Source organism: Pteropus alecto, unplaced genomic scaffold (assembly GCF_000325575.1).
Source record: "Pteropus alecto unplaced genomic scaffold, ASM32557v1 scaffold43, whole genome shotgun sequence".
Classification (NCBI taxonomy): Eukaryota; Metazoa; Chordata; class Mammalia; order Chiroptera; family Pteropodidae; genus Pteropus; species Pteropus alecto.
Genome location: NW_006435764.1, coordinates 5,803,469 through 5,819,075, shown reverse-complemented (window position 1 = coordinate 5,819,075; position 15,607 = coordinate 5,803,469). Strand labels below are relative to the sequence as shown.

Below are 15,607 nucleotides of genomic sequence, written 5' to 3'. Positions count from 1 at the left end.
TTATTTGGTGAGTGACAGCTCTACCCTACATGTCGGTGAGGGTGGAGGCTGTAGTGCCTGGTCTGGCTGACTTTTCTCTCCTGGCATGGAATCCCTGTCCTAGGAGAGACCTGGGGCATGAGCCCTGGGAATCCAGTGTTTCAGGCCTGTTGTGCCTGGAGTTGCATGGGAGAGGGGGCTTATGGGAATTCTCTCTGCTTTCTGAGCAATGAGTTCTTCTCTGATGATTGCTTTAAATGTATCTCATAAAGTCTGATATGTAGTACTTTCACTATTATTTTTTAGAAATTTTGGATTGCAGTTTGTTTTCGCCTAATTCCTTTTGTCTTTGTCTTTATTATAATTTCTCGTATGAGTACATTGTGCTCAGAGAATATTGTTTGTATTTCCCACTTTACTGAACTTATTGATGATTTCTCTATGACCTAATACACGAACAATTTTTGCGTGAATTTTTGTTCCTTTGGATTCATGGTTGTTAAAAATGGAAAGGATTTGGTTGTTTTTTTCCAGTGAGAATTTTCTTTAATTGATGTGTTGGATTTTATTTTCTGATATTTTTTGGTTTTAATCCTAGCTCCACATGGATCTGTTAATCTTCTTCTTGTTCATTTGTGTGGTACTGGGGTGTTTTATAAGATTTCCAGTTCAACAGCAGACTCTAATGTCAATATAGCAAAGTCCAGATATTTTAGTGGATTTTTGTATGTTTGGTGAGGGGAGGAGGGGTTTGGCTTCTGTTTTTTTTTTCTCTTTTTGCCTTGCAAGACCTGAAAATTTTCCCTTTTGCTTTTTACCCGCTTTTATCACTCAATTGTCCAAGGAAACTTCTCTCTCATTTTCAACCTTTTTCATCTCCCAGAACCTATGCATTTTAAAGACTGACCCTTCAAATCCCACCTGCATTTAAATCTCTTCCTTGTAGTTTAAGGTCTGATCTCCCAGGACATTTTCCTAGTATTTTGACTGTGGAAGGACCTCGTCTTTCAAATGGAGGTTCTAGATCAACCTTGGGCTGAGCTGCCAATGCCCTTCCCCTCTCTGCCGGTTTTCTTGGTACAATTGCCTTGTGGCAGGTCGGGGTGACAGGGTCGTGCTGGCATACTGCGTGTTTCTTTTTATTTACAGTTATTCTGAATGATGGATAGTCTCTGCTTTTAAGTTTTGCTGAGGCTGTGGTTTCAGCAGAATTCTATTTCCCATTCCTGGTCTGATTTGTTTTGGGAGGAGATATTGGGAGATCAGGATCTAGGCAGCCAACATGGACCTCAGCTACTAGGAAGTCCCTCTGCTCTTCTTTTGTGACTTTTAAGGACCGAGCTTAGCTCATTAGCTTGTACTCGTTCTTATTTTCTAATATATGTATTTGAAGTAATAAACTCCTCTTCAAGAATTGTTAGCTGTGTCCCCCAACTTTGACATACAATATTTTCATTATGATTACAATCTAAAACACTACAAATCTATTATTTGATCTATTTTCTAATTTCCTTTGTGCATTTTGTTTGTTTGTTTGTTTGTTTTTTAGCCTACAGCACCTAGGTGTTCTCCCATCCAAGTACTATCCAGGCCCAACTCTGCTTAGCTTCTGAGATCAGCCGAGATCCGGTGTGCTCAAGATGGCATGGTCGTAGACCAATTATGGTTTTTTACTTTGACCTAGAAATTTCATAAAACGTTTAATTTCAAAATATTTAGGATTTTTTCCCCTATTTATCTGTTTGTTGGTGATGTTTAACTTAATTGTATTGTGATAAAAAAAAAAAACACAGACTATGATTTTAATTTTTTAAAAAAACCAGTTGAGTTGTTCTATGGTCTAGAATTTGATCAATTTATTGGAAAATGTTCTGCATATGATTTCTTGCATTTTAGGGGGCTGTAGTGCTTCCTATTTGTCCATTAGGTCGAATTTGTTAATCATATTCTTCATATCTTTTATATCCTTGCTAAATTTTCTTTTGCCTGCTGGTGCCATCAAATCTACCAATATAATTGTGATCTGTCTGTTTTTCCTTGTGGTTCTATTCATTTACACATACATATAAACACATACATAGCTCCATTGTTTGTTGATTTTCTTTTTAAGAGTAAGTACATTTAATGACTACTAAAATTGAAAATAATTTTTTTAAAGAGTAAATTTAAAATTGCCGTATATTTTTGAAATCACTATGTAAGAACCCTCTTTCTCTCTAGTACTATGTTTAACCTAAAATAATTTTTTTCTTATACTAATATAGCAATTTCAACTTTCTTTTAGTACTTGCCTGATATTTTTTCTATTCTTGTATAGCCAAACTTTTTATATCCTTTTGTTTTATTTGTATCTTTTATAAACAGCATGGAGTGCTAATATATCATTTTATGAACAGTATATTAGTTAGCTCAGTATAAACTATGCTGTGATAAATATGGTAGGCAGAATAATGACCTTCCAAAGATGCCCACATCCCAATTACTGGAACCTATGAACATATTATCTAGTGTGGCAAAAGGCACTTTGCAAATGTCGTTAAGTTAAAGATCTTGAAAGAGAGAAAGTATTCTGGATTATGCAGGTGGGCCCAATTTAATCATAAGGGTCTCAAAAGGTCACACGCTATATGATCCCATTTATATATAATATTCTTAAGTGACAGAATTATAGAGATGGAGAACAGATTAATGATTGCCAGGGGCAGGGGCGGGGAGGAGGGTGTGCCTCTAAAGAGTTAACATCAGGGAGTTCCCTGGGGATGATGGAACTGTTTTGTATCCTGATTGAAGTGGTGGTTACACCAATTCATGCGTATGATAAAATTTATAGAACTAGATACAAAAAAAAAAAAATTTAAGTGACCGCTTGTAAAAACTGGCAAAACTCGAATAAGGGCTGTAGTTCTGCTATACCAATGTCAGTTTCCTGCTTCTAACTGTATTGTGGTTATGCAAGATGTTACCACTGGGGAAAACTGGGTGAAGGGATACGAAAATGTTCCATACTTTTTAAGCAATGTCTGTCTCCGTCTAAATTCTTTCAAAATAATAATTTAAAAAATTCTCCCTGATGTGGAGTGTCAGACGCCCAAGGCTGGCACTGCTGGGCAAAGGGCCCGAAGCCCATCCAAGGTTAAGGCGATTAGCCCACTCACAGACTTTTCTGTGCCCCTTTACTGGTCTCTGGCCTTATGTGAGGAGGGGAGGGAGAGCGGTGGGAAACACAGCAGGTCTGGGGGCTCCTTCACAGTCTTACTGCATGCCTTCTTCACATCAGGCTTGGTCCAGAAACAGTGCTGGACCGGACAGCCAGGCCCCTGGCTTATGCTTCACCATGGGGCCCGGGGCCAGGCAGCCAGGCTGAGATGTGGCTCTCCACTCACTAGCGGTGTAGCTGGCAGTAAGTTATTTAATCTCTCAGAAACAACTCAACTCTGTGTTTTAATTGCTGTTGTTTTCATTCGTAAGATGAGGTTATTAATACTAATCACTTCATGGGGGAGATGTTGAGGAATAACCAAGCTGATTCGATTATAGCCTCTTCAGTAACACATTTATGGGGCTTGCTCTGGAGGCCACCAGGTCACTGCTTCCTTTCTGGAGGAGGTGGACAACAAATACACGAGGAGAACCACATACACATACACAATAGGGTGGCCTGATGGAGACCTGGTGGTCAGGGAAGGCCCTGCCGGCCTCAGAGAGCATGAGAAGTGGGCACGGGAAGATCGGGAAACCCAGAGAGACTAGAGACACAGAGACATGAGACTCAAAGAAAGGAAAGACTCAGAGCAGGGAAACTTAGAGACCAAGAGATTCAGAGACACACACAGAGATTCAGAAACCCAGAGATTCCAAGACACCGAGACTGACAGATCCAGAGACCTATAGAAACCCAGACACCAGAGACACCAAGAGATCCAGAGACCCAGAAACACAAGAGACCAAGAGACCCAGAGTGACCAAGAGATTCAGAGATGCACATAGAGATCCAGAGAGACAAAGGGAACTAGACAGAGCCCAAAAGACCTAGAGACCCAGAGAGGCCAAAAGATTCAGAGATAGCAGAGATCCAGAGACACTCAGAGACACAGAGAGACAGAGAAACGGAGGGACAATCCCTAGGAGTGAAAATCTACACTGGCAGCCAGGGTCAAAGCCTGAGGCCAGGAGCAAAGCAGAGATAGATGCTGAATGTTCAATCAGGGAAGAGCAATTGTGTCATAGGAAGGAGCCTGCATCTGGGGTCCAGAGCATACCTGGCCCGGTGCTTACCACCCACCCAGCCCAGCCCACATTTCCTTCATCTTTCATTCAACTGTCAGGAGGCTGAGCCCATGAACCTCAGTTTCCTATCTGAAAATGGGGTAAATTTTAATTTACCCCATCATCAGAACCACGAGACATACTTCACAGAGCATAACACACATTGTGTTGGTCATGTAACTTGAGCCCATTTTTGTTGTCAGCAGGGGCACGACTTTGAGCATGAATTAGTCAACTTCCTTCTGAGCCTCCATTTCTATTATATACATATTTCAAAAGTCATCTGTCACCATCTCACATTCATTGAGATGGCTACTATCAAGAAAACAGAAAATATCAAGTGTTGGCAAAAATGTGGAAAAATGAGAACACTTGTGCACTGTTTGTGGGCTGTAAAATGGTCAAACCACTGTGGAAAACTATTTGACGTTTCCTCAAAAAATTAAAAACAGAATTACCAAATGATCCAGCAATTCCCCTTCTGGATAGATAACTCAAAGAACTGAAAGCAGGGAGGGTCTTGAGATACTTGTACACCCATGTTCATAGCAATAGCCAAGATATGAGAATATCCCAAGTAAGTGTCCATTGATGGATGAATGGATAAGCAAAATGTGGTATATATATAGACTCAATTATTATTCGGCCTTAAAAAGGAAGGAAATTCTGATATATGCTACAGCGTGGATGAACCTTGAGGACATGACACTGAGTGAAATAAGCCAGTCACAAAAAGACAAATATTATATGATTCCACTTAGATGAGGTCCCTAGAGTAGTTAAATTCGTAGAGACAGAAAGCAGAATGGTGGTTGCCAGGGGCTGGGGGGAGGGGCAATGGGGGAGTTAGTGTTTCATGGGTACAGAGATCCAGTTTTGCAAGATAAAGAGTTCCGGAGAGGAATGGTGGTGATCGTTTCACAATATGAGTGCACTAAAAACCACTAAACTTATGAATGATTAAGGTAGTAAATTTTATGATATGTGTATTTTACCACACCAAAAAAGTCACCTGTCAAATGTGGAAATTAACATAGGTGATGACCGTTCTATAGGATTGTAGACAGAATAAAAGAATCAGTGAAGACATGAAGAAGAAAAGACTTAATGCTGCAGACGGGAGGGTGGAGGGGGAGCAGGTGGGCGGGGGGCAGGGGCAGCTTAGTGGTCTTAGGCAAAGGCTTCCTCTACCAACTCGGAGCCACTGGCCAGGCTCTCCCTACTCCTGGGAAGGAGATGTGGCCCCTGGGAATTCCCAGGCCAGGGCAATCTCTTTTCTGGCTCCTGGATCTGAAAAAAGCACAGACCCTGTCCCAGCAAGGCACAATCGGTGAATTATAATTTACCCCATCGGCCACTCACCAGCAGCCCAGGCTTCATTTCCGGGCCGCGGCCTGGCTTCGCGTTTATAAAGAGGTGAGGAGAGGCCCTGCTGCCTCTTAGGCCCCGGGGTCCAAGGGGCCTGCCTTCGCCCCTCTTTGTAGGTGATGAAGCTTTGGAGAAGTTTTTACCTTGGGCAGCTGGGGAGGCGAGTGGTGGAGACTGGCTTTACTCCAGGTAGAGGTGGGTGGTGACGGCCTAAAGCCCCACCCCCTCCTCCAGGAAGGGGTCTGATTGGTGGAAGGCCGCGGGGGCGGGGCAGCTTTGGCACTATATAAAAGCCTGAGCTGGCGGCTGAAAGATATGCTGCAAGTAATCCCTGAGCTCAGGTAGGTCTTCTCGAGGAAATGAACAGGGCTGCATGCTGGATCCTAGGTGGAGACCCCCATGTTGACCACGGGAGTGGTGGATGGCACCTTCTCCTGAGGCCCTCAGGTGGCGTGTCTCTCTCTCTCTCTCTCTCTCTCTCTCTCTCTCTCTCTCTCTCTCTCCCCATAACTTGAAATGTTTGAGGTGGTCCCACCTCAACTTGCCCTAAACCCAGGTATTTGTGTAACATTCCTCTTTCTGGGCCTCAGTTTCCCCTCCGTGAGGTTAAGGGCTGGTGGTCCTGTCAAGACTGCCACATTGGTGCGTGGTGAGGGGCTGGTAATGAGTTGGGGGGCAAGAGGAGCAATTAAACTCTTTGGCTTTTGGCTTGGGGGACAGACAGGCTCCACTTTCAGGCGGCCGTGAGACTTCCGCACTTGTCTCCGTGTTTGCAAAATGGGTCTTCGGTTATACCTGCCTACTGAGATGAAATAAGATGATGCCCTTAAAGCATCAGCACAGCTCCAGGCACTTAGGATGTCCTCAGTGGTGCCTGATGCTGCTGTTCTCAATCTCTGGCCTGCAGGGCCAGGAGGAGGGGTTGGGGGCGGGGAGTTGCAGCCTCAGGATCTCTGCTGCTTTTCTGGCCTCCCCACCCCACAGGCCTCCCAGATTCCTTCTGTTCCAAGCCCCCAAGTCTCCACCCGTGTCCCTCCACCTTCCGGAGGGCCTCTGTCAGACCAGACTCACCAACCCCCTTGACCTAATGGGGGAGGAAGAGGGAAGGTGCTAAGTCCTGGGGCCATTTTCTTGACAGGTCACCCACCCCTGCCCCACCCTACCCGCCCCCACCCTCCATGAGATGAGTGACGCCCAAGCCCCTGCCCAAGTGGTTGCCACCCAAGTGAAGCTGTGGAGCTGGAGCCGTCAAGATGGAGGCAGTGTGTCTCTCGGTTCCCGCCAGCACCAGGAGCTCCAGGCCTTCCTTGGCCTTCTGGGTGAGTCCACTCAGGGGCTGGCATGGGACAGGCTGTAGGGACCAAGGTCGAAACCAATGCGAGAGGTGGGATTTCAACCTGCTCATGAAAGCATCTGAAGTCTTTGTCCCTTCCCTTCTCAGGTGACCCCAGTTTGGCAGGTGGGGGTAGTCATGTCAGAAAGTGGGTTCAGCGCAGGCCTGGGCTTTGGAGCTTCTGCTGCCACTTTTGTCGTGCGGGAGGCAGGGGGTGACCCCAGACTACCGTGTCTCCTCTCTCCTCCCAGAGCACAGCTTCCTTCAGGAGTTCCTCTCCAGAGATCCCTGTTTCCAGATTTCAGATAAGGTGAGGGGACACTCTGGGGGTGGAGGCTGGAGTCACTTGGGGAAGGTCGAATTAGTGGGGTTCGTGTGCTGCTGATTCATTGAGTCCCCTGGGCTGGTGGAATGAGCACCTTCCTTTTCAATTGTTGTCTCTGCAGGCCCCTTCTCACCATTTTATCTCAGTTTTTCTAACCTGCGCCAGAACTCCCTTGGGTGCAAACAGGCCTGGAGCCGTCCCCTACCCCCCAGTGCCTGACTCTAACCTCCCTGCGTTTCTGTGTCTGCAGTATCTCCTGGCCATGGTGCTGGTCTACTTCCGGCGTGCCAACCTGAAGCTCAGCGAGTATACCCGCAGCAACTTGTTCTTGGCACTGTGAGTGTCTGGGGCCCATGGGGGAGACACTTGCTCCAGGTTGTGGGATGGGGCAGGGAGGATGCTTATAGCCTCTGTTCCCTTCGCCTCCCTCCCACTTCTGTGGCCAGGTACCTTGCAAACGACATGGAGGAGGACCTGGAGGAAGCCAAATGTGTGATTTTTCCATGGGCCTTGGGCAAAGATTGGCATCATCAGGTGGCAGACTTCTTGCGTCAGAGGGACAAGCTGTGGGCACGGATGGGATTCCGGGCTGCCGTGAGCTGCCAGTGCTGTGAGGAGGTGAGGCTCTGCTGGCAGTCTGGGGTTGGGGAAGGAGGCTGGACCTCCCAACCCCATTTACCATTCACTCTGTTCATGCCAGGTCATGGCCAGGGAGCCGTCCCACTGGGCCTGGACTCGGGAAAGACGCCCCCATCATGGCGGGGCTCAGAGGAGCTGCCCGAAGGCCCAGGTTCCCCTCCCCCGGGGCCCCGGCCTCTCGCCACCTTATTGTTCCCTCTGTGGCTTACCGCCTCTCTGCAGCCACTACTGCCACCAACCCTGCTCCTTGTCTGTCTTACCCAAGTGCCCGTCCCCAAACCCTGAGTGGTATCGCCCTCCTTCCCATGCTTGTCTCTCAGTGACTGAAGACCCTTGGCGTGGAGGCTTCCTTGTGGTCCTGCCTCCCCAGCTGCATCTGGAGCCAGGCACCTACACCCTCCACAGTGAGTTGGGGACAGGAGCCGGGGGGTGGGTTCGGGAGTCTGGGAGGCAGGTGTAAGTCCTGACAAAATGAGAGGAAGGGACAAGGGGCTGTGGACCAGCAGGCCTAGGCACATGTCCCAGCTCTGCCACTGCCTAGCTGGGTGAGCTAGGCAAGTTACCTCTCTCTGAGCCTCTCTCTGTCTATCTTCCCCCAGTCCTCCCAAAGCCTCCTCCAGTGCCCTAGGCGCTGACGCTCGCTGGGTGAAGAGCAGTCTGCCTGCTGGCCTGCTGACCCGACATTCTGCTGGCTGTGGCCCCCCGCCCCTCCTCCGGCTTCCTGTCTTGGCCTCAGACTGGCAGTGCTGCCCAAGCACCCCCTGCCCCTTTCTCCCAACCTGTAACTTGTACCCACTCTGACTCTGGCCCCTCTAATAAACTCATGTCCACAGGACACCAACTGTGCTTAGGCCCCGGCCTGGCTCCTTGACCCCGGGAGTGGGGGAGGGTAAGAAAAGAATTGAGATGGAGGTGGTCTGCCAGGTGTAGGTATCAGTGGTTGAGACCCATGAGCACAGGTTCTATAATAGCTTTTGCCTTTCCCATTGGTGGCCAGTCGCCCTGAGCCTCAGTTTCCCTTCTATAACCACCTATGGATGATGAGATCTACTCAGTGTAGATGGGATAGAATGAGATGAGGGCCTGGAGCCTATTGGACAAAAAAGCTTAAATGGAAAAGAGCTCTATACTCAATCTAGAAATGCCCGCAGGGCCAGCTTTATTTAGAAATGAGTTCGTCCTTGCCCTCAGTTGCAATCAAATATAATGTAATTATTATACTAGAACACCCTTCCAAAGAATATTTATTAAAGAGGAGCAGGGAAGGTTTTCCAGAGGAGGTGGCATTTGACCTGAGCCTTGAACCATGTCAAGCTTGCCCCCGAGGATCGTGGAGGGTGAGGGGTTGTAAGGAAGGGTGTTCTTGAAAAGACAGACTACAGTAGTGATTGTCTTGGTCTCTGGTGCCAAACAGCTTAAGTTCAAATTCCAAGTTCCCGTGTGACCTCAGCATGTTATTTAATCTCCATCGCTTCATCTGTAAAATGGGTATTTTACTAAAATGGATGTCGAATGAGTTAATCCTAGAAGGATTTAGAACTCTGTCTCGAGAATAGAACTCAGATGCATGTTACTAGTGGAGGAAACTTCTGTTGACAGGAGAGCTCGAGGGGCGGGTGTGTTTGGGGAGTGTGTCTGGGGCTGGAACGGAAGATGGAGAGTCACGTGGCAAGAATCTGGATGTGATTGCCCTACGTACGTGCTCTGTGAATGGCTCCCAAGGAGCATGGAGCTAAAGCCTGGACACTGTGGATATTAGAAGCCATGGCCAGGGCTACAAAGTATGTTGAATTTGTTTTTCAAATAGATAACATATTCACATGTACGTTTTGAATTTTGAACCAAGAGTCACCTCCTATCCCTGACTCCCAGCTGCCCGTTTCCTGTCCCTAAAAGCAATGAAAGCAATAATCTATGTCCTTTCAGAGAAAGAATCTAAACACATATTACCAAATGTGTAAAAAAAGATAATATACACATCCCTGGTTCTTGACACAGAGCTCCTAAAACCCTTGGAATGTACTGAGTGATAGTAATGAACTCCCTTTGGACCATGACTGAGTTTCTGCTAATGAATGACTTAAAGTAGAGGTGGTCACCAGAAAGACCAATCTGGAAGGTGGGAACTTTCAGCTCCTCCACCTCTCTGGGAGAGAAGTGAGGGTGACTGGATATTCGGAGAGTGTCTAGGTTGGTGAATGCAGATGTGCTGGAGGGGGGAGTGGCTCACCCGAAGAGGGCATGGAAGCTCTGCCCCCTCCCCTTATAACTTGCCCCATGCATCTCTTCCATTTGGCTGTTACTGAGTGAACTGGTAATAGTATAGCACTTTCCTGAGTTCTGTGAGTCTATCGAATTATCAAACCCAAGGAAGGGACCATGGCACCCCCAAATTTGCCGTTGGCCACACAGGTGTATGAGTCGCCTGGGTATCCCATTTGTGGCTGGCATCTTGTGAGCCCTTAACCTACAGGGTCTCTGCTAAGTCTTGGAATTAGTGTCAGAATTGAATTGAATTGTAGGCAACTAGTTGGTATTGGAAAGTTAGAGAGTTGGTGTGGAAAAATCACATATATTTGGTATCTGGGACAAAACACATTTGAAATGAGAGTCAGAAAGAAAACACGGCACCAAATATGCATATATGTCCCACCTCCCTTTTTAAAAACTCAAACAGAAGAATTCTGTGCACTCTTTTGTGTACTTATTAACATTTTGAAGATGGTCTCCTATCCATACATTCCTTTTGACAGCTGTATAGTATTCTTCATAAATGTACCATAATGTAACTTGTTCTGTATTGATCAACGATAAAGTTGTTTTCAGACTTCTGGTTTCCAAATAGAGCTACACAGAGTCACTAAAACTTTGTAAGGATATTATTCAAATATGAAAAGATATATGTGACTTAAATTCCTAGAAGAATTGCTCAGAGGCCAATCTGAATTGTCATTTTGATGGTTCATCCGAAGATCCCTCTAAGGAGGCCACGCCTATACCACCCCCATGTCCAGCAATGCATGCAAATACTGTTTTCCAGAACGCTCACCAATCAGTGACGTACCCATTTTTTTTTTATCATTGCCAAACTGATAAGTGAACAATGGTCTCTTGGTGAAGTTATAATTTGTATCTCTTTTTTGTTCGAGCTGAAGTATTGTTTCGTTTAAGAGCTATCTTCCGTGAACCCTCCTTGTCTTTGTCCATTTCTCTGCTATTTTTGGTTTCTGATTGACATAAGGGTTTGAAGAAAAAATAGCCCTTCAAGATGTAAATTGTATTTTCTTCAATTTATTTTGACTTTGCTGTACTGATTTTTGTTTTTTATTTTTTTAATTTAAATTTAAATTTCAAGTGTCATCCTGATTTTTAAATGTAAAATCAATTTTGTGTGTGTGTGTGTGTGTGTGTGTGTGGCTTCCGGATTTTGTGTCATAGTTAAAAAGAATTTTTCCACACTGAATTGACTAAAGAAGCTTCTTCCTTAGCTCCTGGCTGTATTTTTGTTTTCATTTTTTTATATTTAAATCATGAGTTCATCTGGAATTTATTATACACAAAATTCCCTCCTATTTTCATAATGCTTTTTGTTGAAAACTTGTCTTTTCTCACCAGATTTGAAATACTACATTTATCTTATACTGAATTCCAACACGCATGCATTTACATATTTCTAGATTTTTCTATCTTCCAATGATCTATATGTGCTAGTACCCCTCTTCGTCATTATATTTAATTATCATAAATTTGTTGTTTTAATATTGGGTAAGGTTAGTCTCTACTCATTACTCTTTGTCTTCAGGTCTCCTGGCTAAAAAATTCTTGTTTATTTTTCCATATGAACTTAAAATCAGCTTTTATAGTCCTCCCCTCCAAAAAAAAATCTTAGAATTTTAAATCTTAGAATTTTAGATCTATGGATTAAGGAGAACTGACATCTTTATGAAGTACTTTCGTATTCAGAATAAAGTGTCTCCTGGCCTCTACTTCTTTCAGGTGGCACCAATGGCTAGTGACCCCCAAATCTGTACCTCTATTCCCAACCTGAACATTTCATCTTGGATTGGGGGGCTCCCGATGCTTTCCTCCAACCTGATCCTCCACTGTCCCTCCAGCTTTGTGAGTACTCCCCTATTAATCCAATCAGGCAGTCAAGCCAGATCAAGGGTCTAGAGTTATCTTTGATCCCTCCCTGTCTCCCAAGAGGCATATCTAACCAGTGATTAAGTCCTATTGGTGTTTTTCAACAGCTTTATTGAGGCATAGTTGACATACAATAAACCACATATACTTAAAATGTACATTTTTGTTTTGACATGCATGCATCCGTAAAACTGTTAACATAGTCACACATCCATCGCCCCAATAAGTTTCCTGAAGCCCCTAGTTAATCCTTCCCACCCTTTCCCACCTGTCAGCACCCCCAGGCAATCACTGATCTGCTTTCTGTCATTAAATTGGTATCCTTTTTCTAGAATTTTCATTTAAGTGGAATTATATAGTATGTACTGTTCTCTGGCTTCTTACACTCAGTATAAAGTAGTCTGAGTTTCATCCATTATTCTTTTTTATTGCCGAGTAGTATTCTATTATACACACACACACACACACACACACACACACATATGTATCACAATTTGTTTATCCATTCACAGTTTATTAATAAACACTTGGTTGTTTCTAGTTTGGGCCATTACAAGTAAAAACAGTCATGCACTGTGTGAACATATGCTTTTATTTCTCTTGGGTAAATGCCCAGGAGTGTGTGTGGACATATGCTTTTATTTCTCTTGGGTAAATGCCTAGGAATAGAATGACTGGGTCATATGGTAAGTGTATATTTAACGGTTTTTTTCCTTCTTCTTTTTAAGATAGACTTTATTTTTTAAAGCAATTTTAAGGTTACAGAAAAATTGCTCAGTAGAGAATTCCCTGAAAACCCTCTCCCTCCCACACAGTTTCTTCTATTAACATCTTGCATTAGTGTGGTACATTCGTTACAATCGATGAACCAATATCGATACATTATTATTAACTAAAGTCCAAGTTTACATTAAGGTTCCCTCTCAGCTGTTGTGTATTCTATGGGTTTGACAAATCTATAATGCCATGTATCTGCCATTACAGTGTAATAGAAATAGTTTCACTGCCCTAAAAATGCCATGTGCCACCTATTCACCCTTCTCTTCTCCCCTGAACCCCCAACGACCACTGATCTTTCTATTGTCTCTATTTTTGCCTTTTTCAGAATGTCATATAGTTGAACTTATACAGTAGGTAGCGTTTCATACTGGCTTCCTTTACTTAGCAATAGGCATTTGAGTTTCCACCACCTTTCTGTATCTTGATAACTCATTTCTAGTTATGGCCGAATATATGTTTAACTTTTTAAGAAACTGCCAAACCGTTTTCCAAAGTGGTCATTCTGAGTTCCTGCCGGCAGCGTCTGGGAGTTCCAGTTCCTCCACACGCTTGCAAAGGCTTGGTATGGTCAGGGTTTTTAATTTTAGCAGTTCTAGTAGATGTGTGATGGTGGGCCTGCCAGTATTTAATTTGCATTTCCCCAGTAAATAATGTGCCGAGTGGTTTTTCATCCTATTTGCCATTCAAATATCCTCTTGGGTGAGATGTCTGTTCAAATCTTTTGCCTATTTTTATTAGATTACTTTTTAAGTTGTAAAAGTTACTTAGATATTCTAAATACAAGTCCTTCATCAGATAAAACTTTTGCAATTATTTCCTCCTAGGCCATGGCCTGTCTTTTCATTTCCATAATAGTGCCTTTTGAAAAACAAAAGTATTTTGTTTTAATAAAATTCGATTTTATTTTTTCTTTTATTGTTTGTGCTTTTTGTGTCATATTTAAGAAAGTTTTGCCAAATCCAAGACCATTAAGATTTTCCCTATGCTTCCTTCTAGAAGTCTTATAGTTTTAGCATTTATATTTAGGTGTATGATCCAGTGTGAGTTAAATTTTGATATGGTGTATACTAAATAGTTATCATATCCATCTACTTCTCTCTTGTGCCCATCAACACCCCTAATTTGAGCTACCATTCTTTTTCCTTGGTCTTTTATCTGGACTACCTGAGTCACCTCTCACCTCATCCAACCCACTCCCATGTACCCTCCTCCTTTTCTTATACAAATCTGAGCAGTCTTCTACCTCAAGTAGAAGAAAATCTAAACTCCAGCCTATCCAGCCCTGCCATAACTCTTCCTTCCCTTTCTCCTCTCTACTCAAGCAACACTAAACATAGTCCTGTTCCTCCACTGTGCCAGGGCGGTCTCCCCCAGCCCTGCCATAACTCCGTGTCTGATTTATGCCTATCCTAACCCTTACACTAGATAGGGCTTCGGTTATGAGCTCTGAGGAAGCTAAGGCACCCGTTCTTCTTCCCAGTTAATTGTAGGGTAGTCATTGCGATGACGTCTGTCTCCTTCAGAGGGGGCTGAGGCCATGGGTCTTCGCCCTCTTATGCCCAGGCAGGCACAGTGCTTGGCACATATAGGGGGTGTCAGTATCCTTTGGTGAACGGTGGATGCAGTCAGGAGTGACAGGTTTATGAAAGTGATTTTGAGGACTGTGGGACACATAGGCTGAGCCAGAATGCTTTGGCGGGAGGGGGGACCTTTGCTACCACTGCAGAGCATCTTTCCTCTCCCAGGCCCCTGCTCCCTGTGATCTAATTGCAAGGGCCACTTGCAGTTCCCCTCATGGACATGTGTTCCCCTGGCCTCTGGGCCTTTGCACATAGTGTTCTTCCTGCTAGGAACACCCTCTCCAGCACCTCGCTACCAAGTTAACTCCTACTTGTGCATCAGGAATCAACTTCCTTAATCCCCTCAACTAGACCAGGAGAGCCCCCTCTGGCCGCAGAGCTGGCCGGCCTAGTCATGAGTGTCTGTTGTGCAAAGACCTGCCAGAAGGATTTAGTCACGATTGAACACACAAATGCTGAACTGTGAAGAGCAAAGGGCCCAGCAGCGGGTTCCAGCCCTGACTCACCAGGTGAGGGAGCTCAGCAAGCCACACCCTCTCAGGCCTCAAGTTTCTTAATTTGTAAACTGGGAGTGACAGTGGGGTCAGATTAGATGAGTGGCTCTTAACCTTCTTGGAGTCACAGGTCCTAAGTTCCAGCAGAGCTATGCACTGTTTCCCCCAACAAAATGCTGTGTATACTTCCTATTAAGAGGCGCAATAGCTGCTGTTCTGGGGCCCCCAAGGTCATTGAAAGGACCTGAGCAGGGGGACCACCGCCGTCCCCCTCCCTCCTTGTTCTTCAACTTGCAGTTCTGTTGGCAGGTTCTCCGGGTCCCAAGGGGGCCTACCCTCCGGCTCAAAGCTTCTGCCGCCCCCTTCTGGGTAAGGTGTCACATGGGCGCTCCCAGGAGGGCGGGCCGAGAGCTACGGGGAAACCGCAGGGAAGCCCACCTCTCGCAGTCTCCGGGTTCGAGATAGCCCATGGCGCAAGAGAAAGATGGGCCCCCACAATTGCTCATCTCTGTCCCATTCGCTGCGCGAACGGAGACGCCAAGGCCGACAGGGACAGGGACTCACCCAAGGTCACCCAGTGAGCCCCGGCCTGGGGGACCGGTTTCCCGCACCGCGCCCAGATGCCGGGAGCCTTAATCCCCAGGGCTCCGGGGCAGTGGGGGCGGGGAGTTGGCCCTGCCCGGGAACCGGGCTGCGGCGC

At 45.4% G+C, this 15,607-nt stretch overlaps 1 protein-coding gene across 2 annotated transcripts in view; it reads left to right on the top strand.

Moving 5' to 3' along the window:
• The window catches only part of SPDYC (speedy/RINGO cell cycle regulator family member C), a 23,237-nt gene extending 14,482 nt beyond the window's left edge, over nt 1-8,755 (top strand). For both annotated transcript variants that reach the window (XM_006911324.3, XM_025046235.1), the window contains exons 3-8: nt 6,752-6,932; nt 7,198-7,256; nt 7,522-7,607; nt 7,718-7,889; nt 7,972-8,314; nt 8,510-8,755. In XM_006911324.3, coding sequence (XP_006911386.2) covers nt 6,752-6,932; nt 7,198-7,256; nt 7,522-7,607; nt 7,718-7,889; nt 7,972-8,314; nt 8,510-8,538 — 870 coding nt within the window. In that variant the 3' untranslated portion in view covers nt 8,539-8,755. The remainder of the gene's footprint in view (nt 1-6,751; nt 6,933-7,197; nt 7,257-7,521; nt 7,608-7,717; nt 7,890-7,971; nt 8,315-8,509) is intronic.
• Nucleotides 8,756-15,607: the final 6,852 nt, after the last annotated feature.